The sequence below is a fragment of the Cajanus cajan genome, chromosome 7 (genome assembly GCF_000230855.2).
Source record: "Cajanus cajan strain Asha chromosome 7, NIPB_CcT2T_4, whole genome shotgun sequence".
Taxonomy (NCBI): Eukaryota; Viridiplantae; Streptophyta; class Magnoliopsida; order Fabales; family Fabaceae; genus Cajanus; species Cajanus cajan.
The window spans coordinates 41,519,020-41,535,796 of NC_138523.1; the positions used below are offsets into that span (position 1 = coordinate 41,519,020).

Here is a 16,777-nt window from a genome sequence, read left to right on the forward strand (position 1 = left end):
GAAGGTTTGTATAGTGTGTTAGAGTATTTGGAAGGTGAAAAGTAACTGTATATTTAATAATGTAACAGTTAACAAAGAGCTTTGAGAAAAAATTCCCTTTAATGCGTGGTCTTGGTTGAATCAACAATTTTGTGTACTCTTTTTGTACAATAAAATATAAGTCCAAGGATTTGGATTAATATGCAAATTGAATGGTTATTTGAACATTATTTTTTTGTGAAGGTGTAGTTGGATGAATGTAGTTCATAATATGTATAGAAGGTAATCGTAGGATCAAAATCTTCTGTCTCCAATTCCTGTCCCCAAATCTTGTCCCTCCAATCACAAATTACCATATCATTACTTTTAATTTTTATTTATATTTTTAAAAAGTGTAACTTGACGATTTTTTCTTTACCAATTCTGTTACCTATGGCATCGATTAATTCGAGACATTTGCTCCATACGAGTCATTCTGTAAGTTGCAGCTAACAGATCTTGGCCATTGCAGCAGCTTGGGCTTCCTGCCTCTCTTCCATGGCATTCAAGGACCCAAGCTTGGGGCATTCCCTCATGTGGCCCCTTGCATATTTCTTTAGCACCCACCACTGGGCACATATGCTTTCTTCTTTTTCTTGGTAAAGAAAAAATTGGCACAGAGTTGGTTACACTTTTTAAAAGTAAAAATAAAAATTAAAAGTAATGATGTGGTAATTTATGATTGGAAGGACAAGATTTGGGGACAGAAGTTGGAGACAGAAGATTTTGATCCGTAATCGTAACATGATTTATGGATGAAAAAAATATGGATAACACTTGGAAGTTGGAATTAATGAAAGTGTAGAGAGTTAATATAATTTATTTTTCATTGATGTGTATTGATGTATAAAATGGCTACTAACTATTAAATTAATTAACATAACATTTAATATTATTCTTTTTTTATTTGTTTGGGTATTACCGAAGTTATTTTTTTATCAAAAGAAAATATTTTTCATTTTTAGAGTTAAGTTTGTAGTTCAATATTTTTAATTAATTTTTTTTGAAGAATGGAAATAGCTATTATAATTGAAAAGTGGTTTTAAAAATAAGTTTAATAATCAAATTGTTTAAAAAATTTGTATACTAATATAGATATTTCCTTTACTATTAGTATAGATATCTCATTTCCATATAAATTAAAATAATTATATTAAATATAAATATTTAAAAAAAAATTCCCCATTAAAAATGCTTTAAAGAACTTTTTTAACAAGAATATTTATAGATAATTTTTTTTACTTTTTATATTTTCAATTTATCCCTTAATAAAATCATTAGTCAAAAATTAGTGTTGTGTGATAATATAAATTTTTAATCGTAAATTTAAAATATGATTTATATATTCAAGAATATTTACTTATTACAAAATTTAATCATAATATAATTTATATATTTAAAAATATTTATTTATCATAAATTTTAATTATATAAAATAAATATTCATACTTGTATAATCAAAAGGAATTCTTTCCTTAAATAATATGTTAGTTGAGATGTAATTTTTTTTCTTTGTCAATCGCGGGAATATCTAACAAACTTTCTGATGCATCTCCCCAAGTCCATCACTTGAAGGTCCATCTTAATGGTACAATTCAAATGTAATTATAAAATAATGTGTTTTATTTAGATTATGTAAAATAAAAAATAAAAAATCTTCTATATAGTGAATTACTAAAAGTAACTTGATAAATATCTCAGAACTTTATTTTAATGAAAAATAAATATAGATTTTCACGATAATTGTTTTTCGGTGTAAGGTATATAGTTTGTAAATTCTAATTATTTTTCCCATTATTCTTAACCCTCTTGTAACGTATAGAAAAAATATTATGTGTGTATTAAGAGATTTTATTATTGAGAGAGGCCTAAGCATGAGTATTGTAAGCCTAAACATAGTTTAAAATTTCACATTTATTATAGATATGGTCAAAGTATTTGTTATAAAAAAAAGGAGAAAGTATAAAACACATTTGATTACAACTTATTATTTATTGTAAATTTATTGATTTTGATTTTGATTTTGATAATAACTATTTTAAAAATTTATTAAAAATGATTTTTTAATTAGTATGACAGTATAAAAACTTTATACCAAGTATATAACTACTAAACCCTATAAAAATTGGGACAATTCTCAATTCATGAGTAAAATATCTAGGAAATTGTGCACGTAATAGGAAATATTGGTCCCGCAAAATAATTTACTTGTAAGCTTTTATTTGATACCAAAACATCCCATGATAATCGCTGGTCAAAATAAATGCTAACAAAAAAAGTTAAAGGCATAAATTGAATAGAAAATTGAAGGATGAAATCTGAAACTAAAATTTAAAGTTGCAAATGTTAATTTTGCCAATTTATTATAGCAGAATTTTTCAGATATATAATTAATTAAAATTTTAGAAAAATCATGCCCACCATCGCTGAAGAATCCCAGGTATGGACTTTACACGTTGACGGGTCCTCAAATTCTAAAGGTAGTGGTGCGGGTATCATATTGAAAGGACCAAACCAAGTTACTTTGGAGCAATCCCTCAAATTTAGCTTTAAGGTGACCAATAACCAGGCGGAGTATGAGGCACTCCTCGCAGGACTGAGGCTAGCCCGCGACCTCGGAGCCCGGAGAGTGAGTTGCAACAGCGACTCGAAGCTCATGGTGGAACAACTCAGTGGAACGTATCAGGCTAAGGATACTCTTTTACAACGGTACTTCCACATCGCATCCCACCAGATCTCGTCCTTCGACGAGTTCACCATACAACATGTGCCGCGAGAACAAAACGCCTGAGCTGACCTCCTGTCAAAGCTCGCCAGCACCAAAAGGCTCGGACAGCACCGAACTATCATCCAGGAGACCTTGCACTCACCCAGCTTGGACGATAAAGTCGTCAATGTCAGTAATAGCGAAGACCTGGGGTGGATGACAGACATTTGGAGCTACCTGAAAGAGGGAGTCTTGCCCGAAGGAAAGGACGAAGCTCGAAAAGTGAGGATGAGGTCGGCTAAATTTATCATTATCGGGGAAGAGTTATTCAGACATGGCGTCTCCACTCCACTGCTCAAGTGCTTGACTGCGCCTCAGGCAGCCTACGTCATCGAGGAAATCCACCGGGGCATATGTGGCATGCACTACGGCGCACGCTCAATGGCGACCAGAGTACTCCAAGTTGGATACTACTGGCCCACTCTGAAGTCGGATTGCCAGGACTACATACAAAAATGCAAAGAGTGCCAACAGTTCGGCAACACACATCGACAACCGCCCGAAACTCTCCACCATATGATGTCAGCATGGCCTTTCTCCCAATGGGGAATGGACATCCTCGGGCCATTCCCCCCCGCGAAGGGTCAACTCAAGTTCCTCCTGCTGGCGATCGATTACTTCACCAAGTAGATTGAGGCATGCCCACTCGCCAAAATCACCACTGAGAATGTGCAAAAGTTTACCTGGAAGAATATTATTTACAGATTCGGAATCCCTCACACCCTCATTACCGACAATGGCCGACAATTCAGCGCACAGGGATTCGAGGACTTCCTCCGCGAGCTCGGTATCAAGCATCTCCTAACCTCGGTGGAGCACCCTGTCGCAACCCAGATTTTTCCGATCTTGCGACCTATGGTTTAGACATTTTTTAAAGATCTCATTAATTAAGGAATGCCCGGACACCAGACTAATCCTTAATTAATGGTTTTGAAAATAGGTTCTATAGAGTCGCCACCAATGTTTTTTACTCAAAACATTGGAAAAATAAAAGGTTTTTTAAAAGTCCAATAATGGCCTTGATAACCAGAATTGGGTTCGAGGGTCGGTTACGTGTAGGGAAGGTATTAAGCACCCCTACAACGCCCTCAATCGGTACCCTATAATGAAGTTAATGAGATAAGAAATAATAAGTTAAATATTAGATCCCCTTTATGAATTACTATTTACATGCTTGAAATTTAAATTACACGGTAAACCCTTAAAATATCTACATAATTGCGTTTATTATAGTAATATGTAAAATAAAAGAAGAGAAAGATAAAACAAGAGATTGATGAGTAATACCTCGTAACAAGCTTTATTGGATCTTCAACTATGGAGGTTTTAGGTGCTTTGTGGCAACCTTTCACACTACAATAAGCCTCACAAAACTCAAGAAGTACAATAGGAGAGAGAGAGAAAAAAGGGAGAAATTTCGAGCTCTATGGAGCTTTGGACGAAATTTTGGAGGTCTCTGAACTGTTGGCCGAGATTTTCTATTTATAGGCATCAGATGTGGGCCGGAACGACCCGTTCTGGATTCGGAACGGCCCATTCCGGATCCGAACGTTATGCTCTATTTTTGTACCCTAGAACGGCCCGTTCTGAAATCAGAACGGCCCGTTCCGGGGAACCAGAACGGCCCGTTTTGATGTCAGAACGGCCCGTTCTGGGGTACAGATTTAGGCCATTTGTTTGGTTTGGAACGGCCCGTTCTGGTCTAGAACGGCCCGTTCCAACCAACGTTTTTTAGGCCTTTGAGAAGCCTTGGAACGGCCTGTTCTGATTCGAGAACGGCCCGTTCCGGACTTGGGAACGGCCCGTTCCAAACGGCCCGTTCTGGGCCACTAAAAAAAGTTAGTTTGGATTTTTGGGCCCTCTGATGTCCTATCTTGTTGTTTGTATGCCCCCCCGGACGAAATTGGGTGTCTACACACCCCCAAACCAATGGCCAAGCCGAAGCAGCCAACAAAGTCATCCTCCGGGAACTTAAGAAGCGGCTGGGGAGCGCCAAAGGGTAGTGGCCCGACGAACTTCTCAGCATCCTCTGGGTGTATCATTGCACCCCCCCAGTCAACCACACAAGAGACGCCTTACAGGCTGACCTACGGGGCTGACGCAATGATCCCAGTGGAAGTCGGAGAGACATCCCACAGACACCAAGTCTTCAAAAGCGAGCAAAACGCTCGAGAGTTAGCAGCCGACCTCGACTTGGTGGACAAGCTTAGAGACGAAGCTCAAATCCACGAAGAAACATGCAAACTCCGAGCTTCCCAAAGATACAACACCTGGGTACGACCTCGCTCTTTCCGAGTTGGTGACTTGGTATGGCGATTGCTAGGTGAAGCACGGAAAGACACGTCAGATGGGAAGCTCGCACCCACTTGGGGTGGCCCGTTCCGAGTTACAGAAGACTTGGAAAATGGAGCGTACCGATTAGAAGAGCTCAGCGGAAAACCCATACCGCGAACTTGGAATGCTACCTATCTCAAGTTTTATTTCAGCTAATTTTGTATGAATGAGCTGTGCACTCTTTTCCCGCCTCCGCCTTTTATCCCAAAAAACAGAAAAATGGGTTTTGGTTGAGAGGGTTTTTAACGAGACACACTTACATAATCAATAAAACGACTCATTCTGTTCAACTTATATTTTTAGTTCTGTATCATTTCATGTTTCACGCTAAATCAAGGTCGAGTTCGAACCTTCACAAGAGTTATTTAACGAAAACTCAAGGTCGAATTCGAACCTCAATTAACTCAAGGTCGAGTTCGAACCTCAATATACTCAAGGTCGAATTCGAACCTCAATTAACTCAAGGTCGAGTTCGAACCTCAATATACTCAAGGTCGAATTCGAACCTCAAGTAACTCAAGGTCGAGTTCGAACCTCAATATACTCAAGGTCGAGTTCGAACCTCAATATACTCAAGGTTGAATTCGAACCTCAAGTAACTCAAGGTCGAGTTCGAACCTCAATATACTTAAGGTCGAATTCGAACCTCAATTAGCTCAAGGTCGAGTTCGAACCTTGACACAATCAACTCAAGGTCGAATTCCAACCTCGATATAATGTACTCCGAGATCGAATTTAAATCTCGGAATGATCAACTTAAGGTCGAGTTCGAACCTTCACGAAAGTTACTTAACAAAAATCCGAGGTCGAATTCGAACCCCGACATGATTAACCCATAGTCGAGTATCACGAAGTATAGAAATACATAACAGACATTGAACGTGTGTCTTAAAACGAGCAAACAACAAAAAATCAAGCCTAAATGCAAAGGCAAAGAAAAGCGTAACAGCAAATAGACAAAAACAAAAGCACACATATATACAATAATGTTTTCAAAGTTCAACACTTGAATTCAGAGAAGAAAAATAAAGCAAAGAAAATTAAACTAGGCTATTACAAAATTGGCCTACGCAGAGGCATTCTCGCTGGAGCTGTCCTCAACATCATCTTCCGTTACCAGCTTCCCAAAGCGGACGACCTTCTCCACATGTATTGCGGAGAAGTCGAACCCTGGCGCAAGGAGTCTGGCCTGGTGAGTGGCCTTGAGGAAACCCCTCTTATGCTCCACCACAACGGAACGCTCAGCCTCCTCAAGTTTCCTCTCTAGCGCCGCCTTCGCCTCCTCCAGCTTTGCGAGGTCCACCCTCAGAGAGGCATTCTCCTCTGCTTGGCCGCCAAGGAGCACCTCATCGCAAAGGCGCTTCTCGGCCTCCGCCACCAGCTCCGCCTTCTGTGCGGTGACCTCGTCTTCCAAGGAGCGCACCTTAGCCCGGGAAGAATTTGCCTGCTCCCGCAGCTCACCCACCTGAGAAGCATAGGTCTCATTAGACCTCAGAGCAATCTCCAAGGACTTATGGCCCTGACTAGCTCCCTCCGAGTGGCTTGGAGCTCGGCCTTGCCCAGCAGCTTAGCATCCCCGAGAGCGGCCGCCAAAGACCGATTCTCATCCCTCAGAGCCTTGGCCTCGTCTTTCAACGGTTGAACTTGGCTCTTCATCTTCGCCAAGTCCTCTTGCTGCTTGGACCACTTGCACTTCCAATAGTCCATAATGGCTGTGCTTCTTTGCAGGAACACCTCCGCAGCATCAAGGCTTCCCACCGGCCCGGCCGACTCGATCAGAGCCTGATCAGCCAAGCTCAACGAGCCCTTGGGAAGGAACTTCTCTGGGTCACCGCGGCGCTCCATAAAGTCGATATCCTCCAAAGCACTCAAGTGTTCCAGCCGCACCTGCGAATACTATTGCGCGTAGCGATACGCTAAGTACTGACGCTTCAGCTTCGGTGTCGGAGCAGACGTCGGAACCGTGGAGCTCGGCCCCTTCCCGCGAGTCTCAACAGAGGTAGAGGCAGATGCCCCTTGCTCCGCACCAGAGACACCCAAACCTGGCGCCTCCGAGCTCGGAGTCCCCAGTACCTCAGCAGCCCTGCTCGCCTACAAAAAAAAAATAACAACAACAACATTCCTTTTAAGACAAAGGTCAAAAAGAGAAATAAGGCGTAAAGAGAAAGCCACAGACTACACTACTTACCTCAGCAGTTGGGGTGACTTGCTCAACAACCTCTACAGCAGCCATTTGGGGAGCCTCCCCAAGCGGAGGACTCCCAGTAAGGTCGACTGCGTTGGCATCAGCAGCCTTGGAGGTCACCCCCTCCATGTCATGAGAGGCAGATGTCCCCTCGACCTCTTTCTCGCCCCTCTTTCTTTTTCGGTTGACCTTAAGGGGGGAAAACTCCACCTCTTGAGGCTCAGGAACCTCGAGCTCGGCAACGTTGTAACGATGCTTCAGCTCTCGCCACTTGTTCTTCCCCATGATGCCTGCAAACAATAAAACACATCAACAAAGGAAAGTTACACGAACCCTAACAACCTAGGGAAACGGAAAACTCACTCTCTAAGCCCCTCTCCCTGTGCGCTGAGTTTGCAAGCGACATGACGAGCTTGCAATCTAATGGGCGAGGAAGCGCTGAAAGGTTCTCAATGGCAGCCGCCTCCGAAGCCGTCAACTCCAATGTCCCCACCCCGTGGAACCTGGACGGGGCGGAGCACCAGTAGAAAGGAAACTTTGGGAGCCCGCCGAAATAAAAGGCCCCGTCTTCCAGCGGGTCGACATCCACCAGTGTAACCCGAAAGAATTCTTGCTTAAAATTTTTATAAGACTGGGAGTAGGGGGTGAATAAACCCCCATCCCTACTCCCACTCAGGGACAACAAACCGTAAGGCGGAACGCCTAGTTTCAATTGGTAAAAATGAAGAAAAACACGAAGAGACACCTCTATCCCTAAGACTGTACAAAGGACTTGAAAAGCCTGCAAAAAACTCTAACTGTTTGGGTGCAACTGGCAAGAAGCCGAGTTGATGAAGTTCAAAAAATCACACTCAAACTGAGTGAAAGGAAGACAAACACTCAGGTCCCTGAAGAAACACTGGTAGACATAGAAATGGGGAGGGTCAGTAGACCTCCCCATGTACAGACCCTCACCGGCCTGACAAGGTTCAAGCTGGATCATCCGGGAAATGGAAGGGTCACAAATACGATGCGTCCTCCTAACCGCATTGACCTCAATAAATGACTGAAAGACGCTTGGGGTCTCCCCCACCTCGCGCCAGACCCAGTCATAGCCAGGGATACCTGGGACGAGGTCCTTAGGCGGAGGCGGATCTTTCTTTTCGGCGACAACCCCCCTGGCAGCCACTACCTTGCCACGCGCCTTGCCCCTACCTTTAGCAGGCGCGGAAGAACCAGCACTACCACTAGCCATTGAAAAACAGAAAGACTCGAAGAAGATTTGGGAAGAAAAAGAAAATCGTAGAAAAGAGGTACCTGGTACTCTTCCTCAGAAAATAACCCTAACAATGATCGGGTTATTGGAAACGGTGGCGAAAACAGTGAAAATGAAGATGGAGGACGAACAGAAGCAAGAAGGCAAGGAGAACTATTGTACTCGAGAAGCCAAAGAAAGGAAAAAAGTAAAGTGAATGGGAAGGGGCGCGAGAGAGAGAAAGAAAAGGTTCTCCCCCAATTTCAAAACGGTCGGGACACGTGTCGGCCAGGGGGCAGAACTGACGACACATCAAATGAACCCCATTATGGCAAATACGAACCATCATTGCATAACCGTCACTCCCATTAATGCGCCGCCTGCACATTCTCGAGAATGAAGCGACTTTCGCGCCACGCAGCACTTTAACAGGCAAACACACGCGAAAGGTCACTCCCCCCCCAACGAGCTCGGTCTTAACTCCTCGACCTACGGTCTTCGGAGCTCGGGGGGCTAGTGTACTATCCGTTCTGCGAATCCAGGTTCCGACCTTGGTACCACAGCACGAGCTGATCTCGGACACGCGCTACGTGACGTCAGCTCGGCACTTAAGTAGATCATAACTGATCTCAGGAGATCCCGGTCCAGGCGAGATCCACTATCTAATAAGATCATAACCGATCTCAGGCCCAAGGCCCAAGACAACCCTAATTCACACTAAGGTATGTGCATTACATATACGAGACATACACTCATACAAACCCTAACTTTAGCATCGGAGTCTCTTTTGCAGGTACCACCCCCATCTTGGAGCATCAACGTACCAGTGAAGGAGGCTCACCGATCTTACCCAGCGGATCATCCCTACCTCGGATTCCCGGTAAGAACAGAAGGTTTTGAAGCAACCCTCTCTCAAGTGAAGTTTTTACACTCGAGAATAAATTTGAGTGGCGTTTGATACTTCAAGGAAATTATTGATGGAGATCTTGTCAATCCTCCAAAGGATGAGTAGAGATACCCAATTAATATTTGTTTTATCATTAATACTTTGGTTAACTTGTTGTATAGTGTTTTGTTTTTCTCGACATGTAGCTGAATTATGAACAATTTTAAGTAAAAGAAATTGGATTTGATGTGCTAATGGTTGAAATTTGAAATTCATGTAGAAAAAGTAGTTTTATATGAATAAAGTGATAATCGTATAATTTGTGATATTGCCTTATGATTTCAATGTGTATACTTGGCTGATATCAAGTAACTTAAAAATATGTGTATGCTCGGTAAAATGTAATAGGATTGATTGCTTAACAAGTTTGCACATGTATTTCGCATCAATGATATGTACAATGGGAGAACACATTAATAATTAAAGATTTATATGGGTCAATTGTGTATCTAATGAGTAACTTGTCGAATATGTATGTATTATTTTTATTTATTAATTTATATGTTTATTTTTATTTTAATTTGTTGTTAAAGAATTTGGTAAGGTAGTATTGGCGTGTTACATGTTGAGCATTTACTTGGTACTCCACGTTGGGAGAAAACTTATCTCCAAGGTACATTTTGATGAATTTTCGATTCATGTAATTTTTGGGTTGTAGGTGTTACCCATAACACCGAACATAAAATCTCAAATGCCCTAATAAACACCCAACTATTGGAATGCAGCTGCGTCGGGGCAACATTCAAGACTCATAACATGTTAATCTCACATTCAGTCAATGGCCATTTTACTTTTAATTTGATTATCAAGGTTTCATAGCAAAAGGAAAATACTTCATTAGTTGAATGGGAACCAATACATAAAGCTTCTTTATCTACACAAGGCTCACATATTATATCTTCTTCCCTCCCTACTCGAGTGAAAACATATCGTTATATAATTACAAGTACGACATTTAGATTGTTTTTTTTAACATATCCGATTTTGTCCAAGGGTACAACTGACCATAATTCACAATTTCTTTCATTTTATAATTGTAAAGGGTCAATCTTTCTTCAATCACTAGGGATACTAATACATATTACTAATAAGGGAGAAGGGGGAGGGCCTACCTACAACTATTAGGAACTTTGGTTAGACAAAGGGGTTTCCACCACTATATGAAATGGCTAGATGATGCAAATACAAGCTTGTCGGAGGTCTATTCTTCAACAAATGAGCAACATAAAAGGTATAGTACAACCCACAAAATGCTTTATATTACTCCCTCAAATATTTATACTCATTAAGAGGTGCGTGAAATGGGAGGTGAAAGTATGACACGTTTTGAAGTATGACACGTGCCAAGTGTGGCAGCCTTTTAAACTCCCACCATGATGACTTGACATATGCATAAGATGTGATGCTTCAATGTAATGTTATACAACCCTAAGACTCTTCAGACTCTAGGGCTTAAGCCCGGAGGGCTGCATACCATCCAGCTCTCTAACCAATCAAACAAACCAATCTAAGACTCTTCACACTTTAGCACTCGAGCTTGGAGGGTTGTGTACCATCCAGCTCTTCAACCAACCAAACAAACTGACTTGAGACTCTTTGCACTCTGATGATTGATCTTGGAGGATTATGTATCATATCTAACTCTACAATCGATTGAATAAACCAATCTAAGACTCTTCGCACTTTAGCATTTGAGTCTGGTAGGCTGTGTACCATCCAACTCTCCAACCAACCAACCAAACCGACACAAGACTCTTCACACTCTGACATTTAAGCATGGAGGATTATGTACCATCCAACTCTCCAACTGAACGACTTGATCGAGCTTATACGTGCAACTCTTCTTTTGGTGGACTAAGCTTATACCATCCAACTCTCCAACCGACCAATTTGGCTAAGCTTATATGTATGACTCTTCTTTTGGCTAACTAAGTCGAGCCTATAGTTGATAATATGCTCCCAATCAAATTGGATCAAAGGAGTTGGCTATCCAGCGTCGTGTTTTCCCACATAGATTCGACGATTAATGAGCTCATTATACATATAATCTTTAGATCTCCAATTGACCGAATTGGCCAAGCAAAGGCTCTTTGCACCTTTAATGTTCAAGCACAAAGGGTTGTGTATCCTCCAAATCCCTATTCGACCCAGAAAATCGAATTCAAGGTCACTTGCAGGTTTCTTGTCGAGTGGGTTCTCTAAAACTAATTAGGATTTTCATTCTCATGATTATTGCACAGATTTGATTGCAATTATAGATGTGATTTATAGACTCATTATGAAAAATAATATTCATACATATTTCAAGGAATTGGGATCGAAGAAATATATATATATATATATATATATATATATATATCCTTAATATGACATCAATATATATATATAAAGGAAAAAGGACTTTACGAAAGTTAGGTTACACCCATTGAATAATTTTAGGTTAGGACAACGATTAGATTCTCTTAGAGTTCATATTACTAAGAGTTCTTAGGTTGCTATCCTTTTACCGGAACAGGTTCTAAGATGAACAACACCAAACTTTGAACATCAAACTGTTAAGTAAGGTAAAACAATATTTATGATAATTAATTAATCAATGTGTTGAATTATATCAATAGTTGAGTATTAGGACTAATTTTCCTTATAAGTTTGACAGATTTCGAATGAATGGATGTTTCCTTCAATTTGAATTTTATGCATGTATTCTCAAGAGTTAGAATTTAAACTTTAATCACTTAATTAAGAGACACTCCATTTAGATCAACTCAAGTTGGTAGTTACAAGTTAATATTTCATTAAATATTGTGGAATTTCCTGGCGGCTTGTTATAAAGTTTCAAGGGACAAACAAGGAAAGGAGGGCGGATTAGCAAATAAAAAGTATAGTAGCTAGAAGCCTAGGAGAGTAGATAGAATGAACGTTGAAAATGTTAAGAGATATCTATGCAAGATGAGACAGCCTAGGTCCTACACAAGGTGAGGCCCCCTTAAGTCAAGTGAAACCTGGTATGAAAACAACTTCAAAAAAAAAGTGCTGCTTGATCTGGGATATGAGGTCAGCTGTGACCATACATGCAAGCGACATCCCAAAGAAAAAAGATACAATAAATTTAGTTGACTGCCCAATTAGGTGTGAACGACTCAACACTTGTATATAACATATGAAGAATGAAAAAGCTCTGATTTTCAAAGGTTGCGGCATTTAGTGCTTCCAATGAGAAACCCATAGAATTTAAACCATTATACTATTATTTTCGTCATACTCATCCACTGATCCCAGTCTTCCTACTAAATTTTCTAATTCTCTTAATTTTAAACTTCCCTCACGTTTTCTATTCTCGTCTGTTTCTAGAAGATCATAACGCAAAATACAAGGCAACGTTGAAGAATTCTTAACACAAACAGTGGGAAAGCCAATGCATAATGATACTTCTGCGACATAGTTTCGATGTTCTGATTAGATTTTTTCTAGTGGTAGTTAGAGAAATATACCATTCAACTAAATATACAAGTATCTTATTTCGTTAGAAAATTAATATATCAATAGTAGTAGGACAATTGCAAAGAATCAATTATCAAATAAATGTCATTCAATAGTGTATACACTATCGTGGTATAATGAGATTTTACATGAAGATCCAATCACATATAATTCTATATGTTAACGTTAGATAATTGTGTAAAACATTTTACACCATTAATGCATGAAAATCAATTAAGCTCTAATTATAATGCCTAGTGTAAATTGAAAATGTGGCTCAAAAATCATGAGCAAGATACTGCTGCAAGAAGCTTATGTTTTCATCGGTCCACAAGTCTGCATCACCAAAGCCATTGGCTGGTTCAGATGCTTGGAGATCAGAGTAGTCCCACTGCTGCCATAGGGTGGAAGACATGGACCCCTTTTCTGCACAATCCATTGACAAGCTACCATCACCCATTAAATTGCAAGATGAAGTTGTACTTGTATCAGAGAGACCAACCCCTGATGAGTACGATGAAACCACAACTGAGTTGTCACAAAAGGTAATGGGCTTGGCCCCACTAGATTCATTTTGGGCCTTAGTGTTGCACAAGTTGGTTTTGTCGTGGGCATAGGAAGAAGAAGAAGAAGAAGAAGAAGCAGCCTGAATCCGCTCCATAAGGCGTGGCATCCAAACGAAACGCACAGCGTCTCTGAACTGTTTGCTGTTTACATCACATTTGAGTTGCTTAGCCTGCTTCACCACCCTCGTCCTCCAATAGTTCTTTATCTCATTGTCTGTTCTCCCGGGCAATTGTTCTGCTATTTTCGCCCACCTTCATTCAATTTTAATAACACATTCATTAAAACTATATAGTAAGTTAAATAATGCTATATATAGTACATACATAATAATATACGTACCGATTGCCCCAGCGAGAATGGAGGTCGAGAATCAAGAGCTGTTCTTGAAGGGTGATGTTCCCACGTCGAACATTTGGACGCAAGTAGTTCAACCATCTTAGTCTGCAGCTTTTGCCCGTTCTCTTTAGACCTGCAGTTCAAAACATTTAACACATAATTAATATGCCATGTTGCATGTTATGTATATGGGACGTGACGTGGTTAATAATTTTACCTGCAGAACGAGCGAGGGAGTTCCAGTGACCTTCACCGTGGACGTTGACATAGTTGATCAGAACGGAATCTTCTTCCTCTGTCCATGGCCCTTTCTTAATTGCCATCTCTTCTTCACTTCCATAGGAATCACTATCCGATAAACATCTCATAAATTGAACACTCATCGTCTCCATATTACAACACCTAATTCTTGTTTTGGTTTGGAATAAGAAGTAGGTAGTGATTTATATAGGGAGAGATTGGGTAAAGAGGGAGAATGGATTTAGGAGGATGAGCACTTTGAGGGTTGAATATTTGTCAAAGCTTAAAGATAAAGTTGGGGGCTGCGAAGGTTGTCCAATAGTTGCACTCTTGCTTGCAATTGTTAATTAAGTAAAGGAGTTAGGAGACATTAAATTAGATTTTGGTGGCAAGTTTTCGTGTTTTTCGTTTTGACCTTCAGACCCTTTGACTTTTCACACGCAAACAGAGTACGTTTACAAAATAATAACCATACTTTTCCATGGTGTCAAGTAGTCAGCGGGTTCTAACCCTCGGTCAGCATTGTGATTCCAAAATCCAAATACTTATTGTGCATTTGTTTGTGTTCCTCACTAGTTACCATTGAAGCTAAATGAATTCATCAGCAAAGAATAAGATAATCATTATTCCTATGCTAGCTTGCTGTAATTATTGGTGACAAAATGGGTTTGTACCTCTCTACACTTATCCTATAAAATATAAATTTTCAATTCAAACTAAATACATCTTCTTTTATCCCAATTCAATAAACTCCGTGTTATATTCAAATTTGGGCCGGGCTAGTTTTATTGGGTTTGAACTGCTAGCTACTTTTTTAAATTTTCTTGAGAGACAATTAGATGAAAGGTATATTTGAATAATTTTTTTATAAATATTTATAACAGAAAAAAATTAAGGAAAAAAAAATAAGTTTTTCATAAATTAAAATTAGATTATACATAATTTAATTTATTGAAACTGATTCATATTAACTTATTCAAAAATATGTTTTATAACTATGTATAAATTAATTTTAGCTAATAAATAAGCTTATTTCAATTTTTTTAAATTTATTTTCTTATAAGTGTTTATAGTTTAGGAGACTAAAATTAATTACTAATTCATTGTCCTAAACTTTCATTTTTTTTTTACAAAGTATTTGTTTGAAGTCACTTACAAAACGAAAATAAAAGGAAAAATAAAATAAATTTATCAAAAAGTAAAATTAGTTTATACATAAATTTATTTATACAAGTTGTATCATACTAGTTTCTTGAGAATTTTTACTCATGTATCTAAGTGAGTCTAAATAAAAATATGAATTTGAGGCGTTGAAAAAATAAATAAAACTTGAGTTTGGGTGTGAAAATTTCCCTTTAGCCTATTACTTGACTTGTGAAAATTTCCCTCTATTTTTTAAACTTTATTAATTCAGTATTTAATTAATATTTTGATCATGTGAAATTCTCCTCTATTTTTTATATGTTCACCTAAATTGTTTGAAAAATAATTTTCTGTTTTAAACAAAAAAAAAAAAAAAACAGTTCTTGTTCCCTTCTTAAAAAATTACTTTTTAAAAATACTTCTTTTATAATCATTCTTTTTAATTTTAAAGCAACTGAGCCATATAATGAGTTTTTACGTTATTTTGTATATTTATTTATTCTTAAGTGATGATATGTATTTTATATATAAGAAAATCAACAATTTCAAATTGTAATAAAATTAAATACATATATAATAAAACCTTAAGTTAATTAAGATCTCAATAATTGATTTTAATTAATAATTATTAGTGTATTTAATTTTTTAATTTATACCTTTAGATGAGTCAAATCTTTATTTTACAATTTTAGAGGTGAAAATAATGAGGTCAAACTAGACTTTAATAGGTTAGAGTTTGACTTTTGTTAAAATAAAATAAAACTTTAATTTGTCTTATTTACTAAAGCTTTTTAAATTGTCTGACCCGATTTGGTCAGCATAAATTTTTTTGGCCTAACTTGTAACTCAAGATTATAATTTTGTGATAAGCGTATAAAAGGAGAAATAAACCTATTAGTCTAACTAGATTGTTCTAAAACAATTTTTTTAATAATTATATATTTTTGATAAGGCCTATAAAAGATATTTCCCGACAATTAATTATCATTAGAAGATATTTTTTTAATGTTTTATTATAATTACTAAAAGTAAAAATAAAAAATGTCTAAAAAGATCCATTTATTGGAAGAGCAAAGAATATTAAAGAAAAGAACAAGAATTCATCTCTGTTAGTGTTAGAGATGTAATAAATACTTTATGTTCATATTTCATTGTGAACTGATAATAAAATATTGCACTGTGTTCCTTCTGTAATAAAGCTGAAGTCATATCTTACAGAAGCAAATAATAAATAATTGAACTAAATATAAACATTCCTTACATATTATGTTTAAAATATATATACTAATGACATCAAGTTATGGATGCATTTAGGATCTAAAAAAGATTTTTTTCTCCAAAGTGTCCTATTTGACACCTAGCTAGTAGGAGGAAAAAAATTATAAATATCATAAGTAAAATAATTTGATAAAAAAAATAGAAAAATGTTAATTAAGTGTTTAAATTAAATTATTCGAAATTTCGAATATCATTGTTCTGCTGCATAAAGGACACTGGTATATAACTATATATCTGGGTGCTCAGGGC

General features: G+C 38.0%; 2 protein-coding genes across 2 annotated transcripts; one reads left to right on the forward strand and one right to left on the reverse strand.

Moving 5' to 3' along the window:
- The first annotated feature begins 2,431 nt into the window (after positions 1–2,431).
- Positions 2,432–2,809, forward strand: LOC145950026 (uncharacterized). The gene has a single exon (XM_083060940.1). The coding sequence runs from the start codon at positions 2,432–2,434 to the stop codon at positions 2,807–2,809; it is 378 nt and encodes a 125-aa protein (XP_082917066.1).
- A 10,232-nt stretch (positions 2,810–13,041) lies between these two features.
- Positions 13,042–14,443, reverse strand: LOC109808747 (transcription factor MYB78). The gene is made up of 3 exons (XM_020371868.3): positions 14,085–14,443; positions 13,871–14,000; positions 13,042–13,782 (listed from the first exon to the last, which is right to left on the reverse strand). Exons 1-3 carry the CDS (start codon positions 14,257–14,259, stop codon positions 13,242–13,244), a joined length of 846 nt encoding a protein of 281 aa, XP_020227457.1. The 5' UTR covers positions 14,260–14,443; the 3' UTR covers positions 13,042–13,241.
- Between the last annotated feature and the right edge of the window lie 2,334 nt (positions 14,444–16,777).

Coding starts and splice junctions, on each gene's coding strand:
- LOC145950026 (XM_083060940.1), top strand. CDS start 2,432: ATGCCCACCATCGCTGAAGAATCCCAGGTATGGACTTTACACGTTGAC.
- LOC109808747 (XM_020371868.3), bottom strand. CDS start 14,259: ATGGAGACGATGAGTGTTCAATTTATGAGATGTTTATCGGATAGTGAT. Junction 14,001..14,084: donor CTCCCTCGCTCGTTCTGCAG/GTAAAATTATTA, acceptor TTTGAACTGCAG/GTCTAAAGAGAACGGGCAAA. Junction 13,783..13,870: donor CATTCTCGCTGGGGCAATCG/GTACGTATATTA, acceptor AATTGAATGAAG/GTGGGCGAAAATAGCAGAAC.